The sequence below is a fragment of the Falco naumanni genome, chromosome 4 (genome assembly GCF_017639655.2).
Source record: "Falco naumanni isolate bFalNau1 chromosome 4, bFalNau1.pat, whole genome shotgun sequence".
NCBI classification, from domain to species: domain Eukaryota; kingdom Metazoa; phylum Chordata; class Aves; order Falconiformes; family Falconidae; genus Falco; species Falco naumanni.
In genome coordinates this window covers 89,005,188-89,031,852 of record NC_054057.1, presented here as the reverse complement: position 1 = coordinate 89,031,852, position 26,665 = coordinate 89,005,188, and the positions used below count along the sequence as shown (strand labels likewise).

The 26,665-nt window shown below is 40.5% G+C and overlaps 1 protein-coding gene across 5 annotated transcripts in view; it reads right to left on the bottom strand.

Annotated features, from left to right (window-relative positions):
- TMCC1 (transmembrane and coiled-coil domain family 1) overlaps positions 1–26,665 on the bottom strand; it is a 120,311-nt gene that overhangs the window by 84,769 nt on the left and 8,877 nt on the right. For 3 of the 5 annotated variants that reach the window (XM_040589932.1, XM_040589936.1, XM_040589935.1), the window contains exons 3-4: positions 14,109–14,165; positions 10,690–10,937 (exon numbers count right to left, since the gene is read on the bottom strand). In XM_040589932.1, coding sequence (XP_040445866.1) covers positions 10,690–10,896 — 207 coding nt within the window. In that variant the 5' untranslated portion in view covers positions 10,897–10,937; positions 14,109–14,165. The other 2 variants (XM_040589933.1, XM_040589931.1) reach the window with 2 other exon arrangements.

The following is a 26,665-nucleotide window of genomic DNA, read 5'->3' as shown; positions in this document are numbered from 1 at the left end:
CTTGTTGGAAAGAGTCATTAGAAGTAACTAAGAAAAGCAATCTTACTGTCATTTTAGTAGGCTTTTGATACTCATGGGGTCAACATCATCACTGGAACACACTGAGGAGCCTGCAAACTAAAGACTGGACACTTATTCCAGAAGTGTATGTAGTATTTTTCAAAAATGTGGATAGTAACAGATATAAGCTGTTAACCAAAATCCAAAGATATCTGAAATACTTATGAGAACTGATCATCAAAACTGAAAAGAGGATAAGGACACAGTAAGTCCTGTCCAGATGCTGCAGATGTGAAGTGAGTGGTGCCCTGGAAAGCTGCCCTATGGGGATCTTGCTGCAGGACAGCAAATCCTTTTTCCTATCATTCCTGTAACCCTGAGGCAAGTAAATGGCAACCTGGAAATGTTTGGACCTATGGAGGCAAAAATCTGCAAATCCATTAAACAATTTGATACTGAATTAATCCCAGCTGGTCTGTCGCCTTCATGATACTAGGTGTCAGCCAAGGGCTTCCACCAGATATGCCAAAACAATTCACTGCACAGAAACCCTGAATGAATAAACTGACCTCACTATCACCTTGCTCTAACAGCAATGCCTGGCGTATAAGCCCTGATATAAGGATCTCAGTGGTAAAAAAAGCCCCAAGGCTCAATCATTCCCAAACCACCACAATCCTTATTTCTCAGCTCAGTGGGCTGCCTCTACGAGAGAAGATTTTTTTATGCAAAAATATTTAAATTTAAACTGCTTGAAATACAAGCCCAAGTGAAGTATCTCAGTAAGAATTTAATTATTACATTATTTTCCATGCTATGACAATCTCATTTCTCAGTTTCTATACAAAGCCTGACAACATGCAGCAGGATTATTACACATGCAAATGTATGTAAACGAGGTCTTAGAACAAATCCAATCTATGGTTTTAGGATAACATTTTGCCCTTCTATTTCAACAAGAAATTGAGAGAACAGAGAACAGAACAATATTATGAACTAAAAATATTTTGTGTGCAGAGGATTATTAAGAATTTACTCCCCCTTATGCCGCAAAGTACTCTATGTCCTTAATTCCCACTGAGAGCAGAAGTTCTCAGCACCACACAGAATCAGGCTCATCCAATACTCAGTATTTTGGAGAACCATGCAAACATGAGTTAATGCTTACAGCATCAACCTATTTAAAAGCAAAGTTAAAATAGTACCACAGCTGCCCCTGACTTAACCCTGTTCTTTACATAAACTAGTGCTGTAAAGATACAGAAGAGATTTTACTATGCTTTTGTCTGTATGGTAAGATAACCTCTTCTAAATTACATCAGCACACTAAGCAGGTAGCTCTATTGCCTTTGAAAGCAGCAGTGACAATGCATTAAACACTTCAGTCTGACCCAATTACCCAGGGAACTCTCTAAGTCCCAATCTTCTTTGAGTGGCTTTGCAGAACAAACAAGAAATAAAGACTCCCGTGTCTCCAAAACTTTGCAGCATCCACACAAAGCATGGGGAGTGAAAAACACACACACCACCAAAACCATAATAAAAAGCCACCAAACAAAACCCCCTTTTGGGTTTACAATACAATACTTTGAGTAAATTAACCTCATAAGCTTCCTGGCAGTGTGTTGTGTGTGGGGAATAAAATGGGGTTATAAGCATGAGAAGGAAAGTGTAGGTGATCTAATCAGGATACAGCTGAAAACGGACCCCATTGCAGTAAATACGCAGGCTGGAGAAAGAAGAAACTCCTGGAAAAGGAAGACTGAAGCCTAATGAGAAGTCTGTGGCACACCAGAAACTCTGGCTAAGAAATGAAAGATGGACATTGACTGTAGGTATTTTTAAAAATGCAGTATGAGTTCTAAAATCATGTCCAGCACGTGAAGACAGACAACTTCAGTCTGGCTCATATAGTTGAAAAAAAAAAAAAAACCCACAAGGAAAATAAAAAAAGGAAATAAAAAGGTGATAGGATAAGAGCCTGGTAGCAGACTAAGGCTTTAAGAAATTTGAAGAAAGAACAGAGAAGAAACCAGAAAATATCAGTATCGTTATCTGTTTGGTATCTTTTCCAGGTAAGAACTTGCACGCAGCACTTATGCATGTTAGGCAGGTGTGAAAAACTTCTTTCCCATGAGTGGGCCCTGAAGAATCTGCAGAAGGCAGGTTCCAGGATCTGTTTGGGTCTTTCCTGGTCTGAGCAGCCCTGGCCTTTCACAGCTGCCCGATGCTGGTATGGCCCGACTTTAAGTATACCAGGGAATTTAATCACAAAATTTCTTTTTCACTTTTGCCACTTACTTCATTGGCATGGCCATGCTGATAGAGGTAAGAGGGTTTTTTTTCCTTTTCCAAACTGTACCTCAGACACAGCACCTAGTGCTAAAAAGCCAGTGTAACAGGTTCCAGCAGGACCAACTGAGCAAGTGATCAAATCGCAAACATTACTTAAGCTCAGAACAGCATTTACATAGGCAGAGTCGAGCATAAATTTAAATCACTGTGCAGCCCTGCCACACACAACAGGATGAGGCTCAGGGCTTGACTCCACAAAAAATGGAAGATATGGATATAGTCTGGATGTGTTTAACAGGTCTTGAGCTTCACCAGTAAACTCTAGACAGAAGCACATAAGCTTCTGCTCATCCACTCTTCACAAATACATTTGCAATAGGTAAAGTTCCTGCTGTTCCCATAAGCACTGACAATTTCACAGCAGCCAGCAAAGGCTCTTACAAGCCTTCAATAAAATATAACCAAATGCTAATTTCTCAGCAATCCAAGTCTGCTGACTTCCTACATCTACATGTAGCAAAACCTTCTGCAGTCACAGGCAAACCTTAGACTTTATAACCACAGACACTGTGCAGCATTATGTAGTAGCTACAGGATGCTGTCTGACTAATGGAACGCACTGCTGCTAATTTCAACATACTGTAGTGCAACAAATAATTAGAAGAGAACAAAACATCCATTTCTGTCATTTTTCTAAATGACAGAAATCTGAACACTGGGAGGAAAATCAAAAAAGAAGGGAAAGCAGAGCAGGAACTCCTGCTGCTCTTGAAGCACCGACCACCTGGGCAATGCAGAAGTGAGGCACTGGGGCAGCCGTGCTCAGTTCACCACCAAGGCTCTGACAGGGCAGCAGCACTCCGTAAGAGATGGCAGACATCTGCTGCAGGCAAAAACAGGCTACATCACGACAGCAATAGGTACCAGCAGATGAAATTATGACAGAATACATGAACCAGAAAAATTACAGTTCTCTTGCTTAACTACAATTCCTGTTACGCAGTTTTTGTCATCATTGAATCACAGCTTTTCCGTTATATATGTTGTTTCGTTGTCCTTGTAGCTTGTATAGCCTGTATGTTCAAACAGATTAACCAATGCTGTAGCTCAGTGATATTTTTGTAATTATAGTTGAATTCACAAAAGTCTTAAAAGAATTTCAAAGGAAATACTCCCTGCTGAGGCAAGTTGAGTCAGTGTATCCTCACTGTCATCAGCAAGCACCAAAATCAAGGAAGTGAAATTGGTAGCATTTTATTTAAAAACAAAAGGGCAAGAAAGTTATTTAAAAGGTAAGATCACAAAGAGCTGAAGGAGACAAATAGCCAAAGTCTTGAGAAAATGAATATAAAACAAAAAAGAAAATCAAGTGAAGGTTTGCTGTATACACAATCCATACAGACTCGAGAACCCAGGAGTCCAGAGGACTCTCAACCCTGATCTGTCATGATATCTGTCAGATAACTCCATTTAAATTGTGTTGTAACTCATTTTGCAATACAAATTGTTGAATAAAGAGTTACAGTTTTAGCAATTCATTAATTTAGTCAAAACTAATGAGTGTGGTAGACTGAATGCTAAGCTGGCTTCTCAAACACCAAACACACTCAATGTCTTTCATAAACTTAAATGGCTGCATGGTGCTTTCCTGATTTCATCGAATCATGAACCAGAAAGCTTTGCCACTAATCGTATCAGTGATTTAAAGTTTACATGTAGCTGATTTTTAAATGCATTATATCTTTATATTATAAAGTCAGTAAAAGCTGTCATACGTTAAAGCTGTATAATCATCTGCACCTAACCTGTTGAGTTGACTACCATTAGCTTGTAACTTCAAGTGGAATCAACACCCTTTAAGCCTAATGCCTACAGACACATGCCACAGCTGAGATGGCATGCCTCAGATTGGAATAATTGCCAGACATTCTATTAATATGGCAACACACATAGTGCCTTTCATAGAATATCAAGCAGGCATTTTCCCTCTTTGTGGAAAAAACCCAAAAAACATTTCCCAGTTTTTACTTTGCATCTTCTATACAACTTAAGTCAAGGGCAGCTCATGTGACTATTACAACTCCCAAAATTATGTGGATTTCATAGCAACACCACAGAAGTCATAGTCTTTCTAGGTCTTTGCCGGCAGGGACACTAGAGATGCCCACTTCCTAAGGTGTAGGGTTGCACTGAGCTTCTGAATAACTTTCAGTTCTTGTGCCACACTGTGAGACAGTACTGTTACCAGCTGTTACCAGCTCTTGGGGGACAAAATGGAGTACGCCACCTAGACTTGGCAAAATCTCCTAGGAAAAGAAAGAATACAACTCTGCCACCAAACTCTTCTCCCCCTCCTACAGACTACTGGCTAAAAGACAAAAGGCAGGAACCATCAACAGGCAGGTGCAACAATTTCTTTACCAGTGATTGAGACTGGCCTTCCCACCTAATTTTAGCTCCCATTCTCTGACCAGTTGAGATCCAGGCAAGCTGCGGATGGTGCCCTCTTGGCGAGCAATTTTCAAGGGACAAGCAAATTCATGGTCTCATGTGAACCAAGCACTTTTTTGAAGTTTGAGTTCTTGGCAAATAATGGGTTTACCGTTATCCAAAAATTAGCATCCCTCTCTGGAAGCATTTAGGGTTTGTTCCAAAATACCTGAATATAACAACACCTAAACACATGAAGTGACCCTGCCCATAGACTGGGACGGGGGCCAGACATTCTCTGCCAAAACATCTTGGGGAGTCCAGGCCACCCCAGCCCCAACAGCTGAACTGCCAGACTCTTCCTTTCTTTATCCAAATCAGTGAAAAGTCAGCCAAGGTACTTCAAGTGCTTTCGGCAGCAGGCAGTGCTCGCTTCACTGCCTTCCCACAGCAGCAGATGAAGAACTTCATGAGCAGGTGGGTGAACTCCGGGGCAAGGCAAGCACACCAGGTCCAAGGGTGGCAGCTGGGTTCAGCTGAACATCCGGATTGCCAGAGAGGTCCAGAGTGATGAAGCAGGTCCAAGGTTAATCTGGGAGGTCAGTCCATAGGTCTGGGCTCAGATCAACTGAGAGCACAAGTCTCAGCCTAAAAGTGGCTCCCAAAGAGGACTTGCAGGCCACTGCTGAGACCACAGCTCTTGCCAGCCAGCTGACGCTGCACGCAGGCAGCTAAGCTTTGGGAAGCTGGGGGGTGCACTTGGCACCCTGACATAAATTTACATATCCCTCAGCACAACCAACCCATCTAGGATGGGTCTTAAGTCACACAGCCAGTTCGGCATCTGTTTCTTTCTAGTTCTTCTTGGCTTTGCACGAGAACCTGATAAAACCATGTAGCAATGAAGTTTGTAAAATAATGGAAGAGTATAATTATTTATATTTTTTACTGCTAATCCCAGAGACTGTGCAAACTACTCCATAGCAAACTGGACTCCAAATTCTTTCAAATGTCTTCCAGGCTGTCATGGCTAGTCACCTGGTAATAATTAGCTGAGAAACTACCAGTTGGTACTCGGCAGAAGATCTCCCTTTCACTAGTTAGAGATAACATGTTGAATACTTTGTTGACTGTGTCGGTTCTGCTCAGAGTCTTCTGAGCCAAAAGCCTTGCTGCTTTCTGCAGACTTTAGGTGAATTATTCAAATGCTTCCATTTTCTTCTCAAGAGAACCCAGCAGAAAGAAGCAGAGCTTAGGAAATGTGGAGGGAAAGGAGGAAGAAAAGTTTCATAGTGGTCAATTACTTCAGCTCAGTGATACATAGTGCACAGAAACTCCATGGAAAACAAAACTGAGCAAAGCTCCACATTGCCACTAGATCCCAACAACCACAGCTTTTACTTTAGCCCTTTTCAAAGCAGAGAGGTGAGAGATGCAGTGCTTGACTATGCAGCCTCACTGCCTGGGATAGAAACGCTGGAGACAGCTCCATGCTGCCACCTCAGTTTCTCCAGGTCCCTTGACCATTATAGCCAATAAAAGCATGAACCAGTTTTCTCTCTTGCTTGCTTGTTTTTATATTTTACACACCAAAGAAAGTCAGTTTGGAATCCACAGCACTTTGTTTTCCCTTACCTTCAACATGAAAATACAGCTGCGGAATAAGGCGAGCAACAGGTCATCCAATTGCATCTTGAATTTAACGCTGTTAAACAGTGCCACATTTATCTTGTAATTTTACATGTGTAAGTGCGTGCACAGCCAGAATCAGTACTGCCTCAGCTTGAGTGCACACACAAGCACATCAGATCTCTGAAGCTTATACAACTCAAGGCTTTTGCCTTTAGCTTACTTAGAAAAGGCTGATGAGTCCGAGGGCAGTCAAGGTTTCTCAGCCTGCTTAAGACTATTCGCAATCAAGAAAGTTCCTGTTTTGTCATATCTCTGGGCAGAATGTTATATTTAAAAAAGGCAATAATCAAGCATAAACACTCAAACACTGAAATTACAATAAGGCTAAAGGAAGAGCAGGAACACACATTTTCCTTTAGAAAGCTTGACTAAACCAAGAACAAACTTGAGAGCTGCTTTGGCTATGTTTTCTACTTGGTTCTATTAAAAAAACCAAAAAAAACAACAAACCACAAACCAAATTTCCACACTCCCATTTTAAGTCTGTTCAAAGAAAACATGCAAGAGTAATATTGAAACTAACAGCAGTCAAAAGAATGGGTAAACTTTATGCAGAGCTACAAAATACTTCAGAAAATAAAAGTTCTTTGCAAGAAGATTGGTATTAGAGATTAAGTTTTAGAGTTGCTGTGGTACCTAAACTTGTTTTGTTGTATGGTCCTCTGGCTTCTTCATCAACGCGGACTATTTTAAATAAAAAAACACGTAATAAAAAAAAATTCCTTTTTCTGAACAATTTGAAGTCCTGCTGACTCTTTGTTTTTACAGCTTGAAGGGCCTTCACAAACTCTATCCCAGTTCATAACTACATTTCTGGGGAAGTGACTGAACAGGTTGCTAAAAATCTTTACTTGAAGAGATTATATCAAGTCTTAAATATTTCACCAAAACTGCTGTTCTCATTAAAGAAACGCATTCTTTATTTTGTGTTTCGACCAGTTGCTGTGTGCTGCTGAACAGCTCTTTCCCTCTGCCCAAGTAGGGTCTTGTTAGCTAGAAAGTGTTGTTCAAGTACCATATATGCTATAAATGCAAACAGGTTTACGAGTAAAGAAAGCACAGACATGGTAACTGAGGCAAAGCCAGGACTCCAGTGAATTTCATGACAAGTCTTCAACCTTCACATTACAGGAATTAAATACCTTTACAGAATGAAGCAACCAGTAAGCAAGGTTTTATTTATTCTCCTTTACAGAGAAAATGACATTTTTTTCTGTGCAACTATTTTTCATTGGGGTTTTTCTTTTTTTTGGTGTGATCTAAAAGACAACTAAGTGAGATTTTAAGAAATACATAGAATGAGAATGGAAAAGTAAATCTATAAAACTCATCCCTATCAACAAATGTTGCAGCATTCCCAAAGCGTTTATTTGGATTCTATTTAAAAATGCACCCATACTTTTCAGAATGTGCATCAGGAAGCAATTCCCAATTAGAAGAGAGGAACTGGAGGACTCGGGTTAAGAAGGGCAAAGTCTTATGGCCCAAAGCAGCATGCCTGCTCTCGATCACGTGAGAGAGGGGAGCTCTGATAACTGCATTAACTTCACTCCCACAGCTTCCCTCGGCCCTGCGTGCACAACACCAGATACAAGCACCACCACAAAGGAAAATGTGAACACTGCTAGAACAGCTATTACCTTCCTCTTGCCTGTATGCATACAGGAGATTGCTGCTGTCACTTTCTTGCAATAGCAGTTTGTTAGCAAGCAAGCTACTTTTAAAAACACCAAGTGTATCAGATTTTTCCATTCTCACCTTCCAAAGACTTTTTAAAAGATCATTTCTGTCCAGGTACATCAGGAACAGAGGGACAACTGGTCACTGAGGTCTCTGGATGGCTTAGCCCCCAAAGCAAGCCCATCCTTGCATGCATTTCATTTTCCTCTTTCACACTCTAGTAGCCTCCCTTCTCCCAAATATGAAGGGGAAAAAGCCTGAGCAGCCCCTTTTCCTCAAGCCACAGGGCACAGCAGCTGAGGACATGGCAAACAGCAACAAGAACCACTCTCGCATCCTCCTTGGAGATGACTGCTTGGTAAAGTAGCAGAAGAGCCACCATTCACAGAATACACATCTCTATGTCAAGCTTCTCAACAGAACAGCTACAGTCACTGCTTCTCAATAATCAAATGCCATTATCTACCAAAAAATTGACTCCTAAATTTGTTCTCACACATAGCAGATGATGTAGCAGAATGCAGTTACGACCAGATTAATAGCTCTCATTTTTCCAGTCACTCCTGCCAAGGGATGCAATTCATCCAGGCTGGTGGTTTCCAAACTTTGATTGCACACCCCTGTCAGTAAAAAAATTTTTTAGCATGAACTGCCAATACGTGTATATTTATTTATAAACTATATACATGTACTACTGAATATGTACATTATAAAACATACACAAAAACAGAAATTAGAAAGGAAAAGAAACATTTTTTCAAAAAAATTGTTTTACTTATTAATGGCACAAAAAATCTTCCCACGCTCCAATGGACTTTCTTACGCACACCCCACTTTGGAGACCACTGATCCTGGCAACAGTGGTAACACTTCAGAGCAGCTGACATAGCTGGGAGAAAGGGCACCTCACCCTGGGTCTTTTCCCATATCCCCGTATTATTTACCTAATATGCTTAGGCCTGTTCAATCTCCCTGCTCATACATGAAGTAAAGGTTACGCTTTTAAACCAACAAACCAGAGCACGTTTCATAAACTTACGTTTCTGGATTTGGGTACAAACCCAGAAAACTAACAACTTTTCCCAAAATTCTCCTGAAACGAAGATCATTAGCTCACTCACAATGAAAAGAGAGCCAGTACACAAATGAACCTGAAGCTATTAGGAGGCCCCTTCTTGAGGCTTCTTAATGGCGCAATTGCAAAGTTAACCCATCCTAGGAGATTGTACACTTTTCTTTACTTAATTACTATTTCTATTCTATCATTTGTTGGCAAGTAGTAAAAACCTTGGATACAGCTCCAGGCAGACTCCTTCAATGCTTCTCCCAAGAGCAAACTTTACTCACTGCCTTAGAATGATATTGTAATTTATGCTAATACTTTGTAATTACCATCTATAAATGCAAGATATGCTAATTTCCAGATGACTATTAGGGAAATACGCTGAAAGCATAATATACTGCCAAATACTCTGAAAAGCTTTTCACTTGGAGTATTTCAAAGTAGGCTTCAAGGGGAGGAAAACAACAAGGGAACAACCTTGCTACAGACAAGGTGAGGCAACGTCCAAGATGACTGAACAGACCTTATTTGGCCCCAATCCATCACAATCTAACCAACACCAGAAACTGTAGTATATGAGAATAAATCTTCAAAATGAAAACATCATACAAGCTTTAGGACCATGTTATCTCAACAGCATCAAATGCTAGCAGAACTGTTTCTCTTGGTCCAGCAGTCATGGTCAGACCCTTTTTAATTAAGAGCATGTGAATGAGAAATCAGTTTCACAATCCTTCTTATCTTTACCAAAGGATCTGCCCTCCAAGGAACAAGCCTGCAAAGAATTTTAGGAAAACACAGGTTATAGCTGAAGTTAAATCAGAAACACAGTTTTTCAACTACATTGATCTAGAAAAGAAGAGATGGTAGGACAAACACTGCTTCTTGAGATCATCAGTAAGCCAATAGGCATAGCTCTGCAAGAACATGTCACAGAACAGAGACTGCCATTTCTGTGAACACACAGGCTGGACAAACTAAGAGACAGCAGCGACCCCATATTGGCATAATAGCTAGGCTGATCTAAATCAGATACAGTCAGCCTGGCATTACAGTTCAGTCGCAGGCCGGAGTCAGTGTTCCCAGAGCCTCTCAACAGCCTCATTCACTCATACTGGAATTCCTCGCTTCTATAAAATACACAATAGAACAGGAGGGGATGAAAAAAGCCATCTACACGAATGCAAAGTTTTGTTGCAGGAACTAGACAGCAGCTAGTAAGGAGGACTGCTCTGGCAGCTGCTCTTCCCATCACTCCCTGTTTGACTGTGGTGTGCCATCCAACCAGCCTAATGTTTCAAAAGTAGCTCATTTCAAGATCAAATACATGTAAAATAAGCCACCTGCCATGTGAGAAAATGACTAATGCTTGCATCTTTTAAGCTATTTGCTTCACTACTGAAGAAGCTTTTGAAACAATAGCATTAGTGTTTGCTGAAAGAAACTTGCTTTTAAAAAACAAGACCCAAAAGGCTTAAGAAATCATACAAAGACGTGATAAAGACCAAAGGTAAATCTCAGTAACTTACTGCTGCTGCTGCTGCGGCCTCCTCTCCACCTACATAGACAGAAGAAGCAATCTCCATCACGGACAAGTTTGTGGGAGCATCTGTAGTAGATGATGATCTGGGTCGACCTGATTGAACATCTTGAGCAGACCTCCTGTTGATCTGTGGGCTTCCTTTTGGGGCATCTGCCTTGCCCCACCTGCTGTGCAGGCTCGTCCCTCTCTTCATTTTAGGTGGCACTCTGATCTGCTGAAGCACCCGGTTCAGAGCTGTGGGGTGGGTGGAGACACCATCAATTTCAGCACAGACGCTCTGGCTTTCCAAATCCATGTCAGGCTCCAGATCAGCCTGAGCTTGCTGAACATCATGTGGAGAAACTGACGACCTCCTGCGCTGATGCTGGAAAAGGTGCTTCAAGCCTTGACCAATCACATTAATGTTCTCCAAAGCATTATGGGTTATTTTGGATAATTTTTGCTCTGAGTCATGCTGTTTTTTGGTCTCTTGATCTTGGGATTTGCCTCCAGGATCAGGGTCATCACACAGCTGTTCACTGCCAGAAGGCTCCATTGATGACACCCAACAGGTTTACTTGGCTATTCATACATAAATATGTCCCCTGTCTTTAAAGGGCTTGTGTTTGTTTTAAAAATGCCAAGACTGTCAGCCAATTAGGTGTGCAATTGCTTCAAGACTGACTACACATGCAGGTGTGCCACGGTGATCTCATGCTTATCTAATGTTAAACAAAAGAGTCATTATTATACATCCATGCAGAAAGTAGTGGGTTAAAAATTCCAATGCGCAAAACATGCCATTAACAAAACAAAACATATCAGTTTTCCAAGCATCCCTCCATGTGCTATTAGTTGCATCTAGGCTGTATGCAGAAGCCAAAGCTTGTATTTCATTCATCGCCTAGGGGAAGAAGCCCAGCACAAAGGATACAGGAAAGCCAGAAAGGTAAAAAAAGCTGCTCAAAAGGGGGAGGAGCAAGGAGAAACCAGTGGGGTTTTGTCTGTTATGAACAAGCCCATAATATCTAACAGAACATCAGGTTAAACTTCTGAAAAGCATGTTAGTCTCTTTGGCAGAATTAATTTTGTTCCTTGACAAAGATCTGATATTTTGTGCTTCAAATGTAACATCTGCTCTGTCTACCTGATTTTCCCATAGTGTCTAACTTCACAGTATGTAATATATGCAAGAAAACAGAACATTTCCAAATCAGTAATGCATTTCCAAATAGTAAGAAATGGGTTATTACTGCCAACATCTGCTGAAGGCACTAGCAACTAGATGTGAAAATCTGTCTTCAAGCAAAACAGGCAAGCGAAATGATTTCAATTGGCATAGTCTCGTCCATAGTTCTCACAGAAAACAAAAATAAAAATAAGTAGACTAAGCAACCAATCTGAAAGGGAGCAGCACCATGTATGTCTAGCTGAGTCTTTAACAGAGAGAAAACTCAGTTTTTCTCCAAAAGAGCTCAACCTTACCTATCAGCCGGGCTCAGGCAGAAGTTGGTTATATGACATTGCAGCTGAGCACTTATATAGCAACACACTATTGGAGAAGTACAGCAAAGGAATGAGGAAGGAAGGAAGGACGGACACAGTATCCAAAAGAGTTTCACATCAGCACCATGAGATCACATGCTTGGAAGCTGATCATTGTCCTCTTGCAGGAGAAAGCTTTTATTATGCTTCTATAAATACAGAAACCAGATCACAGAGGTCTACCTCGATCTTGGCAGAAAGCAGCCTGTGCTTGAAAAAAAACTCACCCCACTTTATTTGAAATGCAACATGTTTGGGATTTGAGAGCATTCAGTTTTATTCTTAAAACAGCTGCAGAAACATAGTGCATTGAGGTCACAATTAGAGTGCTCTCAATTTTGTGCATCTGAAACCTGACACAATGGGTTAAACAGATACTCCAAAATGCTTTCCAAATTGGCATCCAAAAATATCAGAAGAGCTGCCTCACACTCTTTTTTTTTAAATGTCGTTGCTATCAGCTGGAGGCAAGATGAAAATTCAGTACTTACAGAAAGCAAAATACTAGAATCAAACAGGATTTTATCTCAGTACTTTCAACATGTTTTAAGCATTGAGTCTAAATATATTGGCCAGTTTAATAACACATAAATGCAAAGTAATAAACTACATCCCAGAAAGATATAAATTATTCATCAATATTCATGCAGAAATGGCAGAATCAAAGAAATGTGCAAACCAACCTTCTATTTTTTACATACTTAACACTTTTCTTAATGACTTCAAGCGCCTTTATGATTAGTATTATGCTTTGACTTTTGAGCTCGCTTTTTCTTAATATTTCTTTTTTCCTCATGTAACAGGCCTTCCAGAAAGTTGAATTGCAGGTCTCCACTCAAGTTTTGGAAGGGGAAAAAAAAAGCAAAACTAGATTTTTCATTCTCATCCAACAGACCAAACGGTTCAGTGAACAAACCTCACTGGCTATAAAAAGGAGTCCCTAAATTATTTGGTGTATAAAAAATAAACTTGACAGTTGACCATAACCGCCTTTTTCATTTTAGCCAATTCCGTCAGTATTCTTTTTTCAGTCAGGACCCATCGAAGAACTGTAGTTCATACTAAAGATGCCCCATATACTCTCTAACTGGTATGTTTATGATCTTCTGCACTCTTTCTATGCAGATTACCACTGGCAATACTGCTGATCTTAAAGAACAGCACTTCCATCTAACTAGAGTCCCATGCATTTTCCTGCTGGAAACCATTAACCTGCCTCAAGGAGCCCTACGTCAATCTGCAAAACAACTTGAAACAAATCAGCCTACAGCTAGCTCACAAATAAGTCACTACTACCCCTGTGCATTCCGTGACTGATTTCTGAAATTACACTGACTCTTATCTTCAAGAGGCTCCTATAGGGAGCTTTCTGTCATCTGCCTATTTGTATTTGCACATGATGAGCCTGTTGTGAGCCTGAAAAAAGCTTTTCAAATTGCTTATCTGTCATGAAGATCCTTAAAACTACTTATCTGTCTTAGTATCTACTTTAGGGGAAAAAACTACTCATAAACAAACGTGAAGAACTGTGAATCAGCAGAATTAATTAGCACATTTATTTGCATTAGGATTCAAGTTTCCTGCTCGCTTTTTTCATCATTTATAACAACCTTTATACTCTGAGGGAGGAAATGGAATACTTCATAGCTTGAAGTTAAAAACCATACATTTCTTATTCATACAAGAATACATCAGGGACAAAATTCACAATTCCATATACAGTCACACTGAGCAGATGATATTATTACATCCCAGAACAGGCTAATACAGTCCTTCATTTGTGCAATTATTTCAGAGTAGCACTGGGAAACAGAAGAGTTCAAAAGGAGAAACTGGCAAAAACAGTATTAGATAACTGTGAATATATAAACTAGTACTTGCCTCCATCACTTGCCCTTTAGCATGGCTGACATACAGCAGTCCCTCCACTGAACAAAACTGCAAAAGAAATTGGGTATGAGATGCAATTCTTGGAAATGGGAGGAAAGATGTACACAAACAAAGCGACCATGGTTCTAACTTATAATTCATTCCCCATACCCCCACCCCCCAACTCCCCCCTTTAAATACAAGTACCTCTGGAAGCTGAGCTATTTTAAATATAATATAATCAAATACTCTCCAAATAACTGAAAGGATACACATATAATTGAAGTTAAAACTGAATCTTACAGAGTTAATCAAGAAGTTCTTGTAAAGGAACAGCTTCTGTAGGGTTTATGGCCACCAGTATGTGCTAAAAGCACAGATGTATTTCAGGGCTCTAGCCTGCAAGATCAGACTGCTCCACAGGTTTTATTTTCTCCTATTTAGTCATTCAAATGTTCTGGGCACAAGTCAAACAACTTGCTTTTGATTATCAGGAGCTCATCAAAACAGGACATGGGAATTGCAAGCACTTTGAAACACACACACCTTCCAGTTCATTTCATAGGGAAGCCTCTTGTTACCTTGCCTGAACCACTACTATGCCTGACAGCAACCTCTGCCAGGAGGCCAACAAAACCAGTCGGTCCTCTATGGCAATAGTCCCTGCACAGCATCCTTCCGTAATGGCAGGCCACCCACACCCAGAGCCCATCTGCACGGAGACCAGCTAATGGACCAGATTTTCCAAAGGTGACTAGTTACTCAACTAGTTCTAGAAAACAGGGACACAAGCTTCCAAATACAACAGTACTCAGAAGAACAGTACAAGGCTCCGCACAACTGGGGCATTTTGACTGCTTTATTCCATGCCAGATTCCCACCCCCAAGAAGTCAGTAAAGAAAATGTTAAATCAGAGCCACTGAAGTGGGATGCTACCATATGAAGAAAGTGATGACAGCAAATATGAAGAACTTGGAAAAAACAAATGCATTTTTGAAAAAGATCTTGACGTAGAAAAAACTACATTTCCACAATAGTATGAGTGAAGAACTAGGCACAATGTGTGAAATATTGTTAACATGAGGTGCCACTGAAATCACTTCATACCCACTCTACTTTTTTTTTTTTTTTTTTCAGTTTTAATGTGGTCTTTTATTATTATTTATAAGAACTGTAAGAGCTTCTGCCAGTGAGGTCTTCATAGGTATGCCCTGCAGCACTACAGGACTCTGTAGGTCAACAGATGCTTTTGACTCTAATTCACAGCCTTTACACTGCAGTGTCTGCTTTCCCGAGTGCCCACTGATGGGCTTTGACATGTAAGGTCATGAAAACTACTTGTATTTTCTCCCTTGCGAATCACAGCCTTCGCTGCCATATAAATCAAATCTCACATCTTCTGTCACAAGCTCTATTTTTAACTAAACTTCGAAAAGCTACTGCACTGGCCTGATCAAAATTCCTTCACTTTCTTGTACTTAGGAAGAGCCAACACAATCTTGGCTTATTTGGGTTTTTTGCACATACAATGGATCTATTGCAGAGCCATTTACTTCACACCAATGCGACACATACATATTAGAGTGAACTTGGAGGGGCAGAAATCTGCCAAGTATTGCCAGTGCTGCTTTGTTCCAGACAGCTAGATTGTCTATAGGGAGAAAAAAAATCTCCCCATTCTTTCACTTTTCTCCATCAAATATTTCATAACATGAAAATTTCAAAAAATTGTCAAGTATCTAAGATCAAGATCAGTAGTCTGAAAAGACTTTGGCCCATTATATTTTATTCAAGTAAAAGTTTACTCTAAATGCATGAGTTTAATGAATTCCCTTCAAAACCAGTTATTTGTAAATAAAATGAACTCTACAGTTACACTAAAATGAACTCTAAAGCTCTGAGCTGACTTATCTGCAACTGTAGTACTTGTTACAGATACAAGCAGTACAGAAATGTAGAAATAGGGAAGAAAAATTATTTTCAACAGAAAAGATTTTGCCTTTTTGTAGAATATATTAAATACCTGTTATTTATGCTGTATTTGAACAACTCGAACCCTTAACATTAATCTTAAGTACAATTACCTAAGGAACCCTCATTTGTTTTATTCCACAAACAGGTCAGTTTAATAGCTCATCAGAGAGTTGTAGTCCACAGACAGCAGGGATCTTAGGTAGGAGATGCTTCCCATTCCTCATATTTGGCAGAAGAAAAACATCTTTCTGTTGATTCAGGATAAGAATTATTTTTATTAAGAAACAGCCCAGCTTAGTTTGAGAAATCCCAAATTATTTTCAGGAACTCATCTCAAAATGGATTCTGTATAAAAGCAAACAGTTTAGCAAGAAAGATTAGAGGGGCAATCTGAAAAACCACTTTATGGAAACTGAGAACCCCGAGCAAGTGATTTACATCCACAGGAGCATTAACGTATTTTAAAAGCAGCATCGTTCAGCAACAACCAGCAGAGGAAATAGGGGCAGAAAGCTACAGGTGTTTGCAGCTAATCCTGTAAGAAAGAGGAGCACATAAGAAACCAGAATGGGTTTACAATCCAAGGGGACTGCAGTTCAGAAAACATTCAGAGAAAGACAACAGTAAATCATGTGACCCAAAACCCCAGCTGGATGGTGGCATGACTACCCAATACCTGGAGAAACAGGTGTATTTAGCTATTTTAATATAACAGAACAATTTTTTTAAAGTCTGAGTAGAGAACTGGGGCAAGAATGGAAGAAAAAGACATACAAGTAGTAATAAAATGTAAAGAACATAGGTAAGATGGCAGAATACAGGAAGCAATGACCAGAAAGCAACATCATTTTTAATGGAAAATATACCTGTAGTTTTCAAAACAGTAATTCTTTCTCCTCCTCCAAAATTCACCCAACAAAAGATTTCCTGGAATTCTAGTGAAGTCCAAAAGAAAAACCAGGGACAGAAGATATATATAAAGATATATGGATATCCGAGTCCCCCATCTGGCCACAACCTTGACACTGACAGTACTGCATGCAAGGAAAGAAATGGAATATAGATGAAAGAACATACTGAAAGAAAAAACAGAGAAAGACTCAGCATATTAAATAGTGCAGCTGGGAGATGATGGGGAAAAACGCCTCAGCTTCAAGTATATGTAAAGCAAGCCAAATTTCTGCTGAGGTTCTGCATGTAAGATTTTAGAAAAGGGGAATAGCCCAAAGCCAGCTATTTTTGATGAAACAGTAAGGAGCAGCAGGTGACATGCCCTGAGGAATTAATTTAATTAATCCACAGTGCTCCGGATCAGGAGTCCACACCACTCAATACAGCAAGAAAGGCTGCACTGGACAGAGAGAAGACTCCACTTTAATAGGAACGGGGACACAAGGCAAAGCAAGAGACCTACAGCTCATTTTTAAAGCCAGCTGTACAGCATTACAGGGCAAAACCAACGTAGTAGGGTAACAATAGGTTTTTCTGCTTTCTGCCTAATGATTTCCCTAAACCCCCCAACCTATTCCCAGCATTATCCAGAAGTCAAGATGGAAGTCTGCTGAATTATGCCATCTCTGTTATCCTTGCTCTCCCTTCTTACACCAGTGATTCCACAGGAACACAGTTCAGTGGCTGAAGTACAGGCTCAGACCGGACATCCTGGGCTAAACCAGCTTTCTCAGTCTTGTGAAAAGACCTTGACCAAGTCAGCCTCTGTGCCTAATGTTTTCCTATATGCACAGTATGAACCACCCAGCTAGCAGAAGGGGAGAAACACTGAGGGTAACAGCAGTGAAGGTACTTTAATAGAACGCTTTACAATGGAGCAAAACACATAGATTCCTTCGCAGGCAATGTGTACACATATCAGTTAAGAATAACTCAAACTCAGAATGCCAAGCTGCTGAATTATATAAAGGTAGCCAACTATTCTTTTGGTAAAAGGATTATTTAAGCCAACTGACATGTGCACTGTAAATCAATTCTTCATTTAGTTGTCCCACGACCTACACAAACCACAGGTCACTTGTATGAATATCAACACACAAACTCTCTCCAGCACAGTGTTAATAAAATATGAAAGGCTGGCAGTGTGTTTATGTACGAATTACACAATCATCACCAAGGAGCAACTTAAGATTAAGATATTCAGAGACAGAAACAGCACCATACGAGACATACAAACTCTCTCCTAGAATCCTCACAAGCCTAAAACTGATCTACACAGTCCATTCACACACTTGTTAGGGCTGAGTATGCTGCAAGGAAAAGTGTGGAAGTAGATCCCTGAGGTCACTCGAAAGGCATTAAGAATTGTCCTCCTCTCCTGAGCAGAAGTGAGGAGGGAAGGTCACCTTTACTTATGCCTTCCCCATGCACATTAACAAATGGTCATTTTAAGGGTTCATCAGTACAAGATTTTATGCTTTGGCACACCAAAATGTATTTACCATTTCTACTGCTGCACCCATTAATGGTTCACATGCTTGTACTGTGAAAGGGTAGCATGTTCATAGACCAAAGGTGATTTTTCAACATCAGCCACTTCTCAAATCCACATCCTGTTGAAAACAGTTCCTTCCTATAACTCTACATTTAATACTGCTGACCAGCAAAACTAACGCACACAGGTTATTGTTCCTGAAAGCTCAAATATTAATCCTGTAGATAAGAGAAAATTGTACTCAAGTCACAGATGAGCAGATACCAAACACACTCTTAACAAGCAACAGATTCCTTTCTCCTTCCGATTGCTTCTCTTAAGAAATGTCTTCCTGAATCCACCCACATCAGAATGAAGTATCTACAATGTCACTTATGGACAACCTATAAGTTACTACTGTCCTATAAGTACTGCTCATTGATTGCTATAAATATAAAGACCAATGGTTCTGCAAAGTCAGAAATTCACAGTGTAAGGACCATAGAGACAAATATCAAAGATTAGGCAATTTTCCTTGTTGATTAGGAAACTGCAGTGGCTTAAAGCCGAGTGACTGGTTTTCAGAAAGGTTTCTAGTGCTTTGCCGTACAAGGAATTGACATTGAAATCTTTTCCATCCCTCTATGAATATTCCAGTATTCTTAGTGTTTATGCTGTTGTCTGAATCAAAGCTAGGAAGAAGCGGTCAAGACTCCAAAATCAAGAACCACACAGAGGTACCAATACATAATCATTCAGGTTTTGGTATCTGCTATAAACATCACATGAAAATCAAAGCAAAATGTTTCAGCTGTATTTCCGTAGCTTGTGACCTGTAAATTTATTAGACTACTTCTAAGACTGTACTGCTTTGTCCACAGGTGATATTCCATAATAGTCTGACTGTAGGGCAATGTTTCTGTTTTTGCAGTTTAATAGAGCTTCTTGTTGTTCCTTCTAGAAAGCACCGGTTATCTTTAAAGCACTTCCTTCACTCCAACGAATTTCTTAGCTAGATAAAGTATTTATAGGTTTACATTACCATTACAGGTGAGTAGTCTATGAATCTACCACCTTTGGAATGTTACTCCATTATATTGGATTATATTATTTTTCTAGTTTTCATATGAAAAAACAAACACAGGGACATCAAGAAGCTGCCTTAAGATTATGTAAGACTTTTGGTTCAGAGAACCAAACTTAAAATTCACCCTTATAAGGTTAATGTCATACCTACATGATCTCTCACTGTCGCCACCTTCCAATTTGCTTATGGACAGTGTACAGTACCATATCTGGAACCTACCAAAACCACTTCAAAAATATCCTTTCCTGGAAAAGGCTACACATAGGTTATTTTGCATCAAATCAATAAAACCAGTGTTTCAAGAAAGCTAAATCAAAGTTAAAGAAAGATTTAGTAAGAGCCTTCTGATTTGCCAGCATTCACAACTACATATATCAAACACATTTTCCAGGAATTTTTTGGTAAACGCACTTAATGCAGTCTGCCGGTATTTCAGAAGAAAAAGAAATTTGACGAATCTGTATATATACAAAGAATTCTTACAAAGACCATCTGTTTTACTAGACATAAGAGGAAACTTGCCTATTAGCAGGTCTTTCTCTTTAACAAGATGGGTTAAAAAGCAGTAGTTTTACATTGTGTCCACTACAACTATGTATATTGTGGGAAACCTTACACAAGACTGCAATTTACAGCTGCACAACTGGGCAAGAGATAACCTACTGCTGACACTTTCACTTGATTTAGTGAGCAGTTTCAGAAAAGCCACATCCTCACTTTCCTTTCAATTTGGTTTTAAAGAAGAGTAAGCCAAACTGCAGCATTTCCTCAAGAACATCTCTGCTTTTTTCTAAAGGGAAAAAATTGTAATCATGTTTACATGTTCTACAAACCAGTCAACTGCATATTCTGAATTCAGTGCTTCACTGGAGGGCACGTGGAGGGACCATCTCCAGTCACAGTTTAAGCAGGGATCTGAGGCTGGCCTTTTGCAATACAACAAGTATGACAGAAATAGCAATATAAGGCATTTCCAACCTCTTTTGCCCCCTGCGGCTCATTTTCAATCCCGCAGCATGTCATCCCACCGCTTCAGTTGCTGTAGGCACATCTGTTTCCAGGGCTGTGATGCGAACCAAATCAAAAGAATTCAGATTTGAAGGAAAATGGGACCGGGTGGAGACTGACCACAGAGCTGGTTATAGCAACTTCGAGACAAGGTTAAAGAAGGGAGGCAGTTCAGAGACAGGGCACAGTTACTCCAAAGTGGTGTTATTAAAAACCTCGTATCTGATTTTACAGTCACAGCAGCTGGAGAAACAGGAACTCATATGGGCTTCAGCAAGGACTCATCAAAACAAAAATAATTTCACTTTTACATTTCAAACACCATGTTTTGTAAACAGATAAACTACCTTCCCTAAAGGGAAACAGTGAAGAAGTATTAAGCAACTATACACAATATTGGAACTTCCACATAGAAAGGAGCCCTGTGTGTATGTAAATAAGGAACAAACAGACCAGGACTACAAGAGAGAGGTACTGGCTAATGTTATTGTTAGCAACAAGTCATTTTTCACTGGATGCCTGCATATACTCATGATTTGAAGCCACAGCTCACAACTGAGTAGACAAAAAATGAAGATCTGCATATTAGTTGTGGGTTTTTTAATGACATGACTTAACTTTTCTACATTCCAGCATGCAGTAAAGTCATTAGCAATAGCAGCGTGACTATCAAGGACTCAAGCAGGGAAAATGATGACACAGGCACACCACTCCCAAGTGCACAGTCCAGAACAGGCAACAGCTGGGCCATCCCAGCTGCCTGCAGGCATGCTCTTTGAGGCCCAGAGCAAAACCAAATGGAAACTGAAAGCCCCGCAGCCCAGAGGATGACAAGGGGGTGAAGATGAGTTAAGAAATGCGATGTTTCAGGAAAACATGGTCATTGGTGCAACCGACTTCCCTCTCAAGTCAGAGACAGGGAGAGCTCCAGGCTTCTGTGGACCATATCAAGCAAAATGCTACATGCGACATACACTCCTAAGTGTCTGCCTCATTCAAAATGCAGCTTTAAGCCACAGGTCATTATTTGAAGAAACTGCTTTAAGCTACTTTATCAGCTTTCACTACTGCAGGGATATACAGCAGCAGAAGTACATTCCACTTGCACCACAGCAGACACAAATGTTTCATTAACATGGTTAAGACCAGCTATGGAGGCATTTCCTTCACAGGCAGGAGCCTATACCAAGCCTGTTCAGAGCAACAATATGAGCCCACCTTACCTTCAAATACCAAAAGGGATTCTACACATGAAAAGGAGTAATCCAGTTTCTTTTAGCTTTCCCCTCTTGAAAGAAATCTTTCACTGGAACAGATTTAATTCTGCAAAGCATGTAAAATGTTTCTGTGATCAGTCGCGCTCCTACTATCCACTTTCCCTATCAACATTTGCATTATCTGCACCAGATTCTCCAGCCTCTGGAAAAATGCAACATTACTATGCCATGCCAAATGTTTTGGCAGGGCCTTTTCAGGAGGGGAAGAGGTGGAAGGAAGAGATCAAAGCTGCTTTTATTCTCACGGCCTGTCTGCCAGGAGATGCTGTCACTTTCAGTGTGTCAAAGCTGACTCAAATGTCAGGAACAAGCAAAACACAAAGTAGAAATACAGGTATTTTCATTCCACTTCCAAGGGAAGACAAAAGGGTACACTACGGCTATTTTAAGTATTACAGAGACACTTTTAAGCATGCTAATCATAAAAAAAGAAATGGCCTCTCATGTTCATTCCTAGCAGATTCATCTGCGACAATGCCAGCACAGAAGCTGGCAAGATTTAGTACCTCTAGTTCTAAAAGAAAGTTTTACTCCAGGCTTGGAGTTGCAAGAGGGTTAAAGCAAGTTAAATTAGCAGGCTGGTAAAGAAAGATACCATCTACCACCAACTCACACTACGTGCGATTTTAACATGTGCTTTTAGCCCTGAATTTTGGAAAGTATCATATTTACAATGACTTGTGAAAGAAAGAAGTAGAACTAACCTGGCACAGGGAGGTAAAATACTCCCCCTGATGACTCAAACCCAGTATTAGTTCTCTGATCTTTCAGAAGCATTGACTCAACTTATTGAGACTAAAAGACAGATCAAAAGAAGTTTTCATTCGGCTCAGCAAAATCACAGTGCTTCTCCCACTGATTCAGATGCTCTTGGTGTTAGGTATATGAAAGCCTTCCACTGATATTTAGCATCAAATGAGTTACAAGTTTGACTTAAAACAGTTTACGAAGATTAACTCAAAACCTATTCAAGCTGCAAAATGGGGAAAAAGCCTACTCATCCAAAACACCGATAACTACCCCCATACTGCAACCCAGATCTTTAACACATCTGCTCTAAACAGCCCATCTTTACCACTCCCTGCAGATGTAAGACTTGGACTCAATAGAAGCAATACGCATCCCATATGACAGTTCCCTTCACACTGTTGAGGATACCTGAAAAGCTCTCCTCTCTGAAGACCACTGTCACTGGAAAAAACTGCTTGCAGGCTGCAAAACCTGACAGCTCATTGCATTAGTACTGTTTAAAACGTGACACAAAACAAGGTAAGACAGAGAAATTCTGATCAGAAGTTAACAGGACTCACTAACGCACCGATGGCTTACATTGCTTTACCACTTCCAAACCATCCTTCCTAGTCATGACAGGACAGTTTCATCCCTGCTCTTCAGAAGAAAATTGACCTTCCTCATCTTCCTTCAGCTGAGCTAGTCCAGGGAGCTTTTAATTAACAGCAACTCTCTAAAAAATGTGTCACAGTTAACAGCCTTAATCTGGGGCTGGCTTGTTTAAACGGCACTTTTTTTCCCTCATTAAGTAGGAGCAAGTCCCTCCCTGCAGTGCTACAAACAAGGTGTTCAGTTTGCCCATCAAACGCTGCCCGGAATCCTTCATCCAACACTTGACAGAAGCCAGAAGGACCTAGCAGTAAAAGACTACCCTATCCACTGCTCCTCACCTACACTCACTTGCAAGAACCTGCTACCAGCTACCGACAGAAACCGGATACCGGCATAATGCGGTTTTAGATTGACTCTCATTACAGCCACTTCTGTAAGTCTCAGGCAGCTCAAGCACAGCTTGAGACAAGGAACAACGTAACTGAGTACATTCATACCCTACCGGCTAGAAACAGTGTCAAACCGGCCCCTGTGCCTCCGGAACGCCGTCCGAGCCAAGTCACGACCCTTGCCCCATAGTACACAGCCATGCTGCCAGGCCGCTTCCCCAGTGCTGGGGAAGGAACCCAGCAGAGCCGCAACCCACCACAGCGCACCAGCATGCATTTGGGAACCGCGTCCATGCTAGCTGCAGACACCTGTTAGCGCACGGGAGTTGTAACTTCCCTGCTCTGTCCACTGAACATATGCATCCCAAGCACGCTGAGGTTTTTTCGCTTGTGCAATTTTATTGCTTGTACTACTATGGGACCTCTTTAGTGCGAGTTTTGCTATACTAGAAGTACGATGACTGTTCCACATTTACTTTTCATCACCTTTCTTGGCACGGACATAATGGATATTTCGCTGCAGGGTGAGATACACTCATTTTTAGCTGACTAGTCTTGAGAAGGCTTTTAAAAGGAATAAAGGCCTACACTTTTTGGACTCAAGCAATAAACACACTGATGCCCATCTATGGTCCTTTTCTTCTAATAGATCTAGTTATGCCTTTTTAGAGAGAACACACACAAATTGCACAGACACAGCACAGCTAAGCAGCCACGCACACTCTTTGATATCCACCCCCACAAAGACAGTAGTTAACTCAGTGATTTTGGTATAAAGAAATTGGGCTTGACGACTTTCTTGCCAATGGGAATCTAGTAGTCATACATTTAAAACCTCAGCCAAAATCAAAATGTTGCCTCCCACATTCATGGCAGAGTCCGCATGAAAAAAAAAATTCCACAAAATCTTTACCCTGAGCAGCACAAAAAGGGAGCAGATTTGTTTGAAATAAGGCTGAAGTTTACCTGTGACTGAGGAGATGCAGGCTTACAGCCAAAGCCAAACCCACAAGCCATGTTAACAGCTCCTTACAGAACTGTTGTTCAACTTGGGTATCCACCAGAACTCCCAGGCTGCTTTCTGCAGACCTGCCTTCCAGCCACCCAAGCCCCCAGTATGCGTACAGGTATACGGGGTGGCCACGCAGGGTATGCCACCTGCTGCATGAGGAGGAACCACCCCCAGGAGCAGGACTTCACATCTCCCTTTGTTGAACTTCATGAGGTTCCCGCCTGTCTTATTTCTCAAGCCTATCCAGGTACCTGAACAGCAGCACAAGCACCTGGTACATCAACTTCTCATCAATCAACACAAATGAGTAGCAAGCTCAAAGAACCTAAAGCTCCAGAGAAAAATTCTGCTCGACAGGCTCCAGTGAGGGGCAGAAATGTACTACAGGTGGTCTGGAGAGCCAGCATCAATCACTGTCTCCAAGGAAGTCTGAACCCATTTCCTCACCAAGAAAGCCAGCAGTTCTCTTGAACTGCACTATCTTGATGTCTTCCTACTTTTAGGAGTTATTAAAAGTATAGTTTTAGCAGCAACTTAAGGAGAAACAGTTATCTAAAAAAATCCATCAGTCATTTTCTTACAGAACAGGAATCCACATTTTCCAGTTAGAATAATTAAACCCTTACAAATCCTTATTAGTCTGACCATTTAGTCAAAAAATGCCTGAGGCTTACATAAATGAATGCTTACCAAGACTGAACTGGAGACATTTGAACATGAAGACAAAATAAGGCAATTTTTGGTTATGTAGTTGTGGTTCACTTTCAAAATTTCCCATTTATTTACATTTTAATGTAAATTAATACTTTCAATCATTTCCCAAGCCAAACTTTAATGACTTCCCCCTATAGTTCAGTTATCAATTAATCTCTTAGAACTCTCAGAATATTAATGTTTCCTACATTGTTTCAGCTTTACATTTCAGGAAGCTTTCTTTCCATCACTTTTTCCAGATGGATTTTAATTAAACATTAATAGTAACAAATATTTGAACATCTTCACAGGTGAAGATCTCCCCGAATGATTAAAAAAGGTAAAACTGAAAAAAAGGAAAAAAATAAAGCAATGAAGATACAAGCAAATTAGCACACTCACACTGGGGCCAGAAAATTCCTAGGAGGAAGGAGCCAGCCTGCTCACCAGAGTCTCAATTTCTCTCCCATGCCTGGGCAGTTGCAGATTTTGGAGCGTCAGCCTTCCTTTAGATGTCGTGGCTCAAAACATTTGCTTTCATTGCCACCTTTGCCTCCTCCAAGGTTTCTGGAGATGTTAGATGGAAGTTTTGCAGCTCAGCAATGTGATGTCAGGTTGGCTCTTCCTTAACAATTGACACTGTAAAGAGAGCCATACCTACACCAGAATTTTAAAGGTGCTGCACTGGTGGCAACCTATAAATGTTTCTGTAGTGAAGTCCCCCCAAGAAAAGAGGAAGAGCAAATACAACTTGAGCAGCGCAGATGCAGCTACATGATGAGTACTGAAAGGCCATGATAGCAGCTGTTTACAGGAATTCCAACAAACTTAAAATAAATTAAAAAAAATGTTAAAAAAAAATCAATAACTGCAATTCCAAAATCCCAAGAAATGAACTTTCATCCATCAGGGTAAAAAATGCACCGCCTTTTTCACACCAATATCGCATCTGGTCACACAAAAAATTAGTAATATTCACCTCAAAACACAACAGGTTCCCTTCTCCAGCATTTCTGTTTTGGACTAACCCACTCAAGATCAAACTTATTCAGAAAGTCCCAGTTTCAGCAAATAGCATTTTCACACCAAATTGTCGGTAAATAGCTATAAATTACTCTCCTGTAATAGCTATCAATTACTGCCACCAAAGGCCATGGATAAGTTCAGCTGCAATTTATTAGCTTCTTGCTACAGAACTTTTTACAGATTTCTTTTGGAGTGTTATTTCAGGCATTAAAAATCAGCAGAACCTGACAGCACATCACAACATTAAGTGCCAAAGGCACAAAGCAGAGAACATAGATCCATGAGACAGCTGTATCAACTGCTATTTTAAAGCACAGCCTCAATGAACACCAC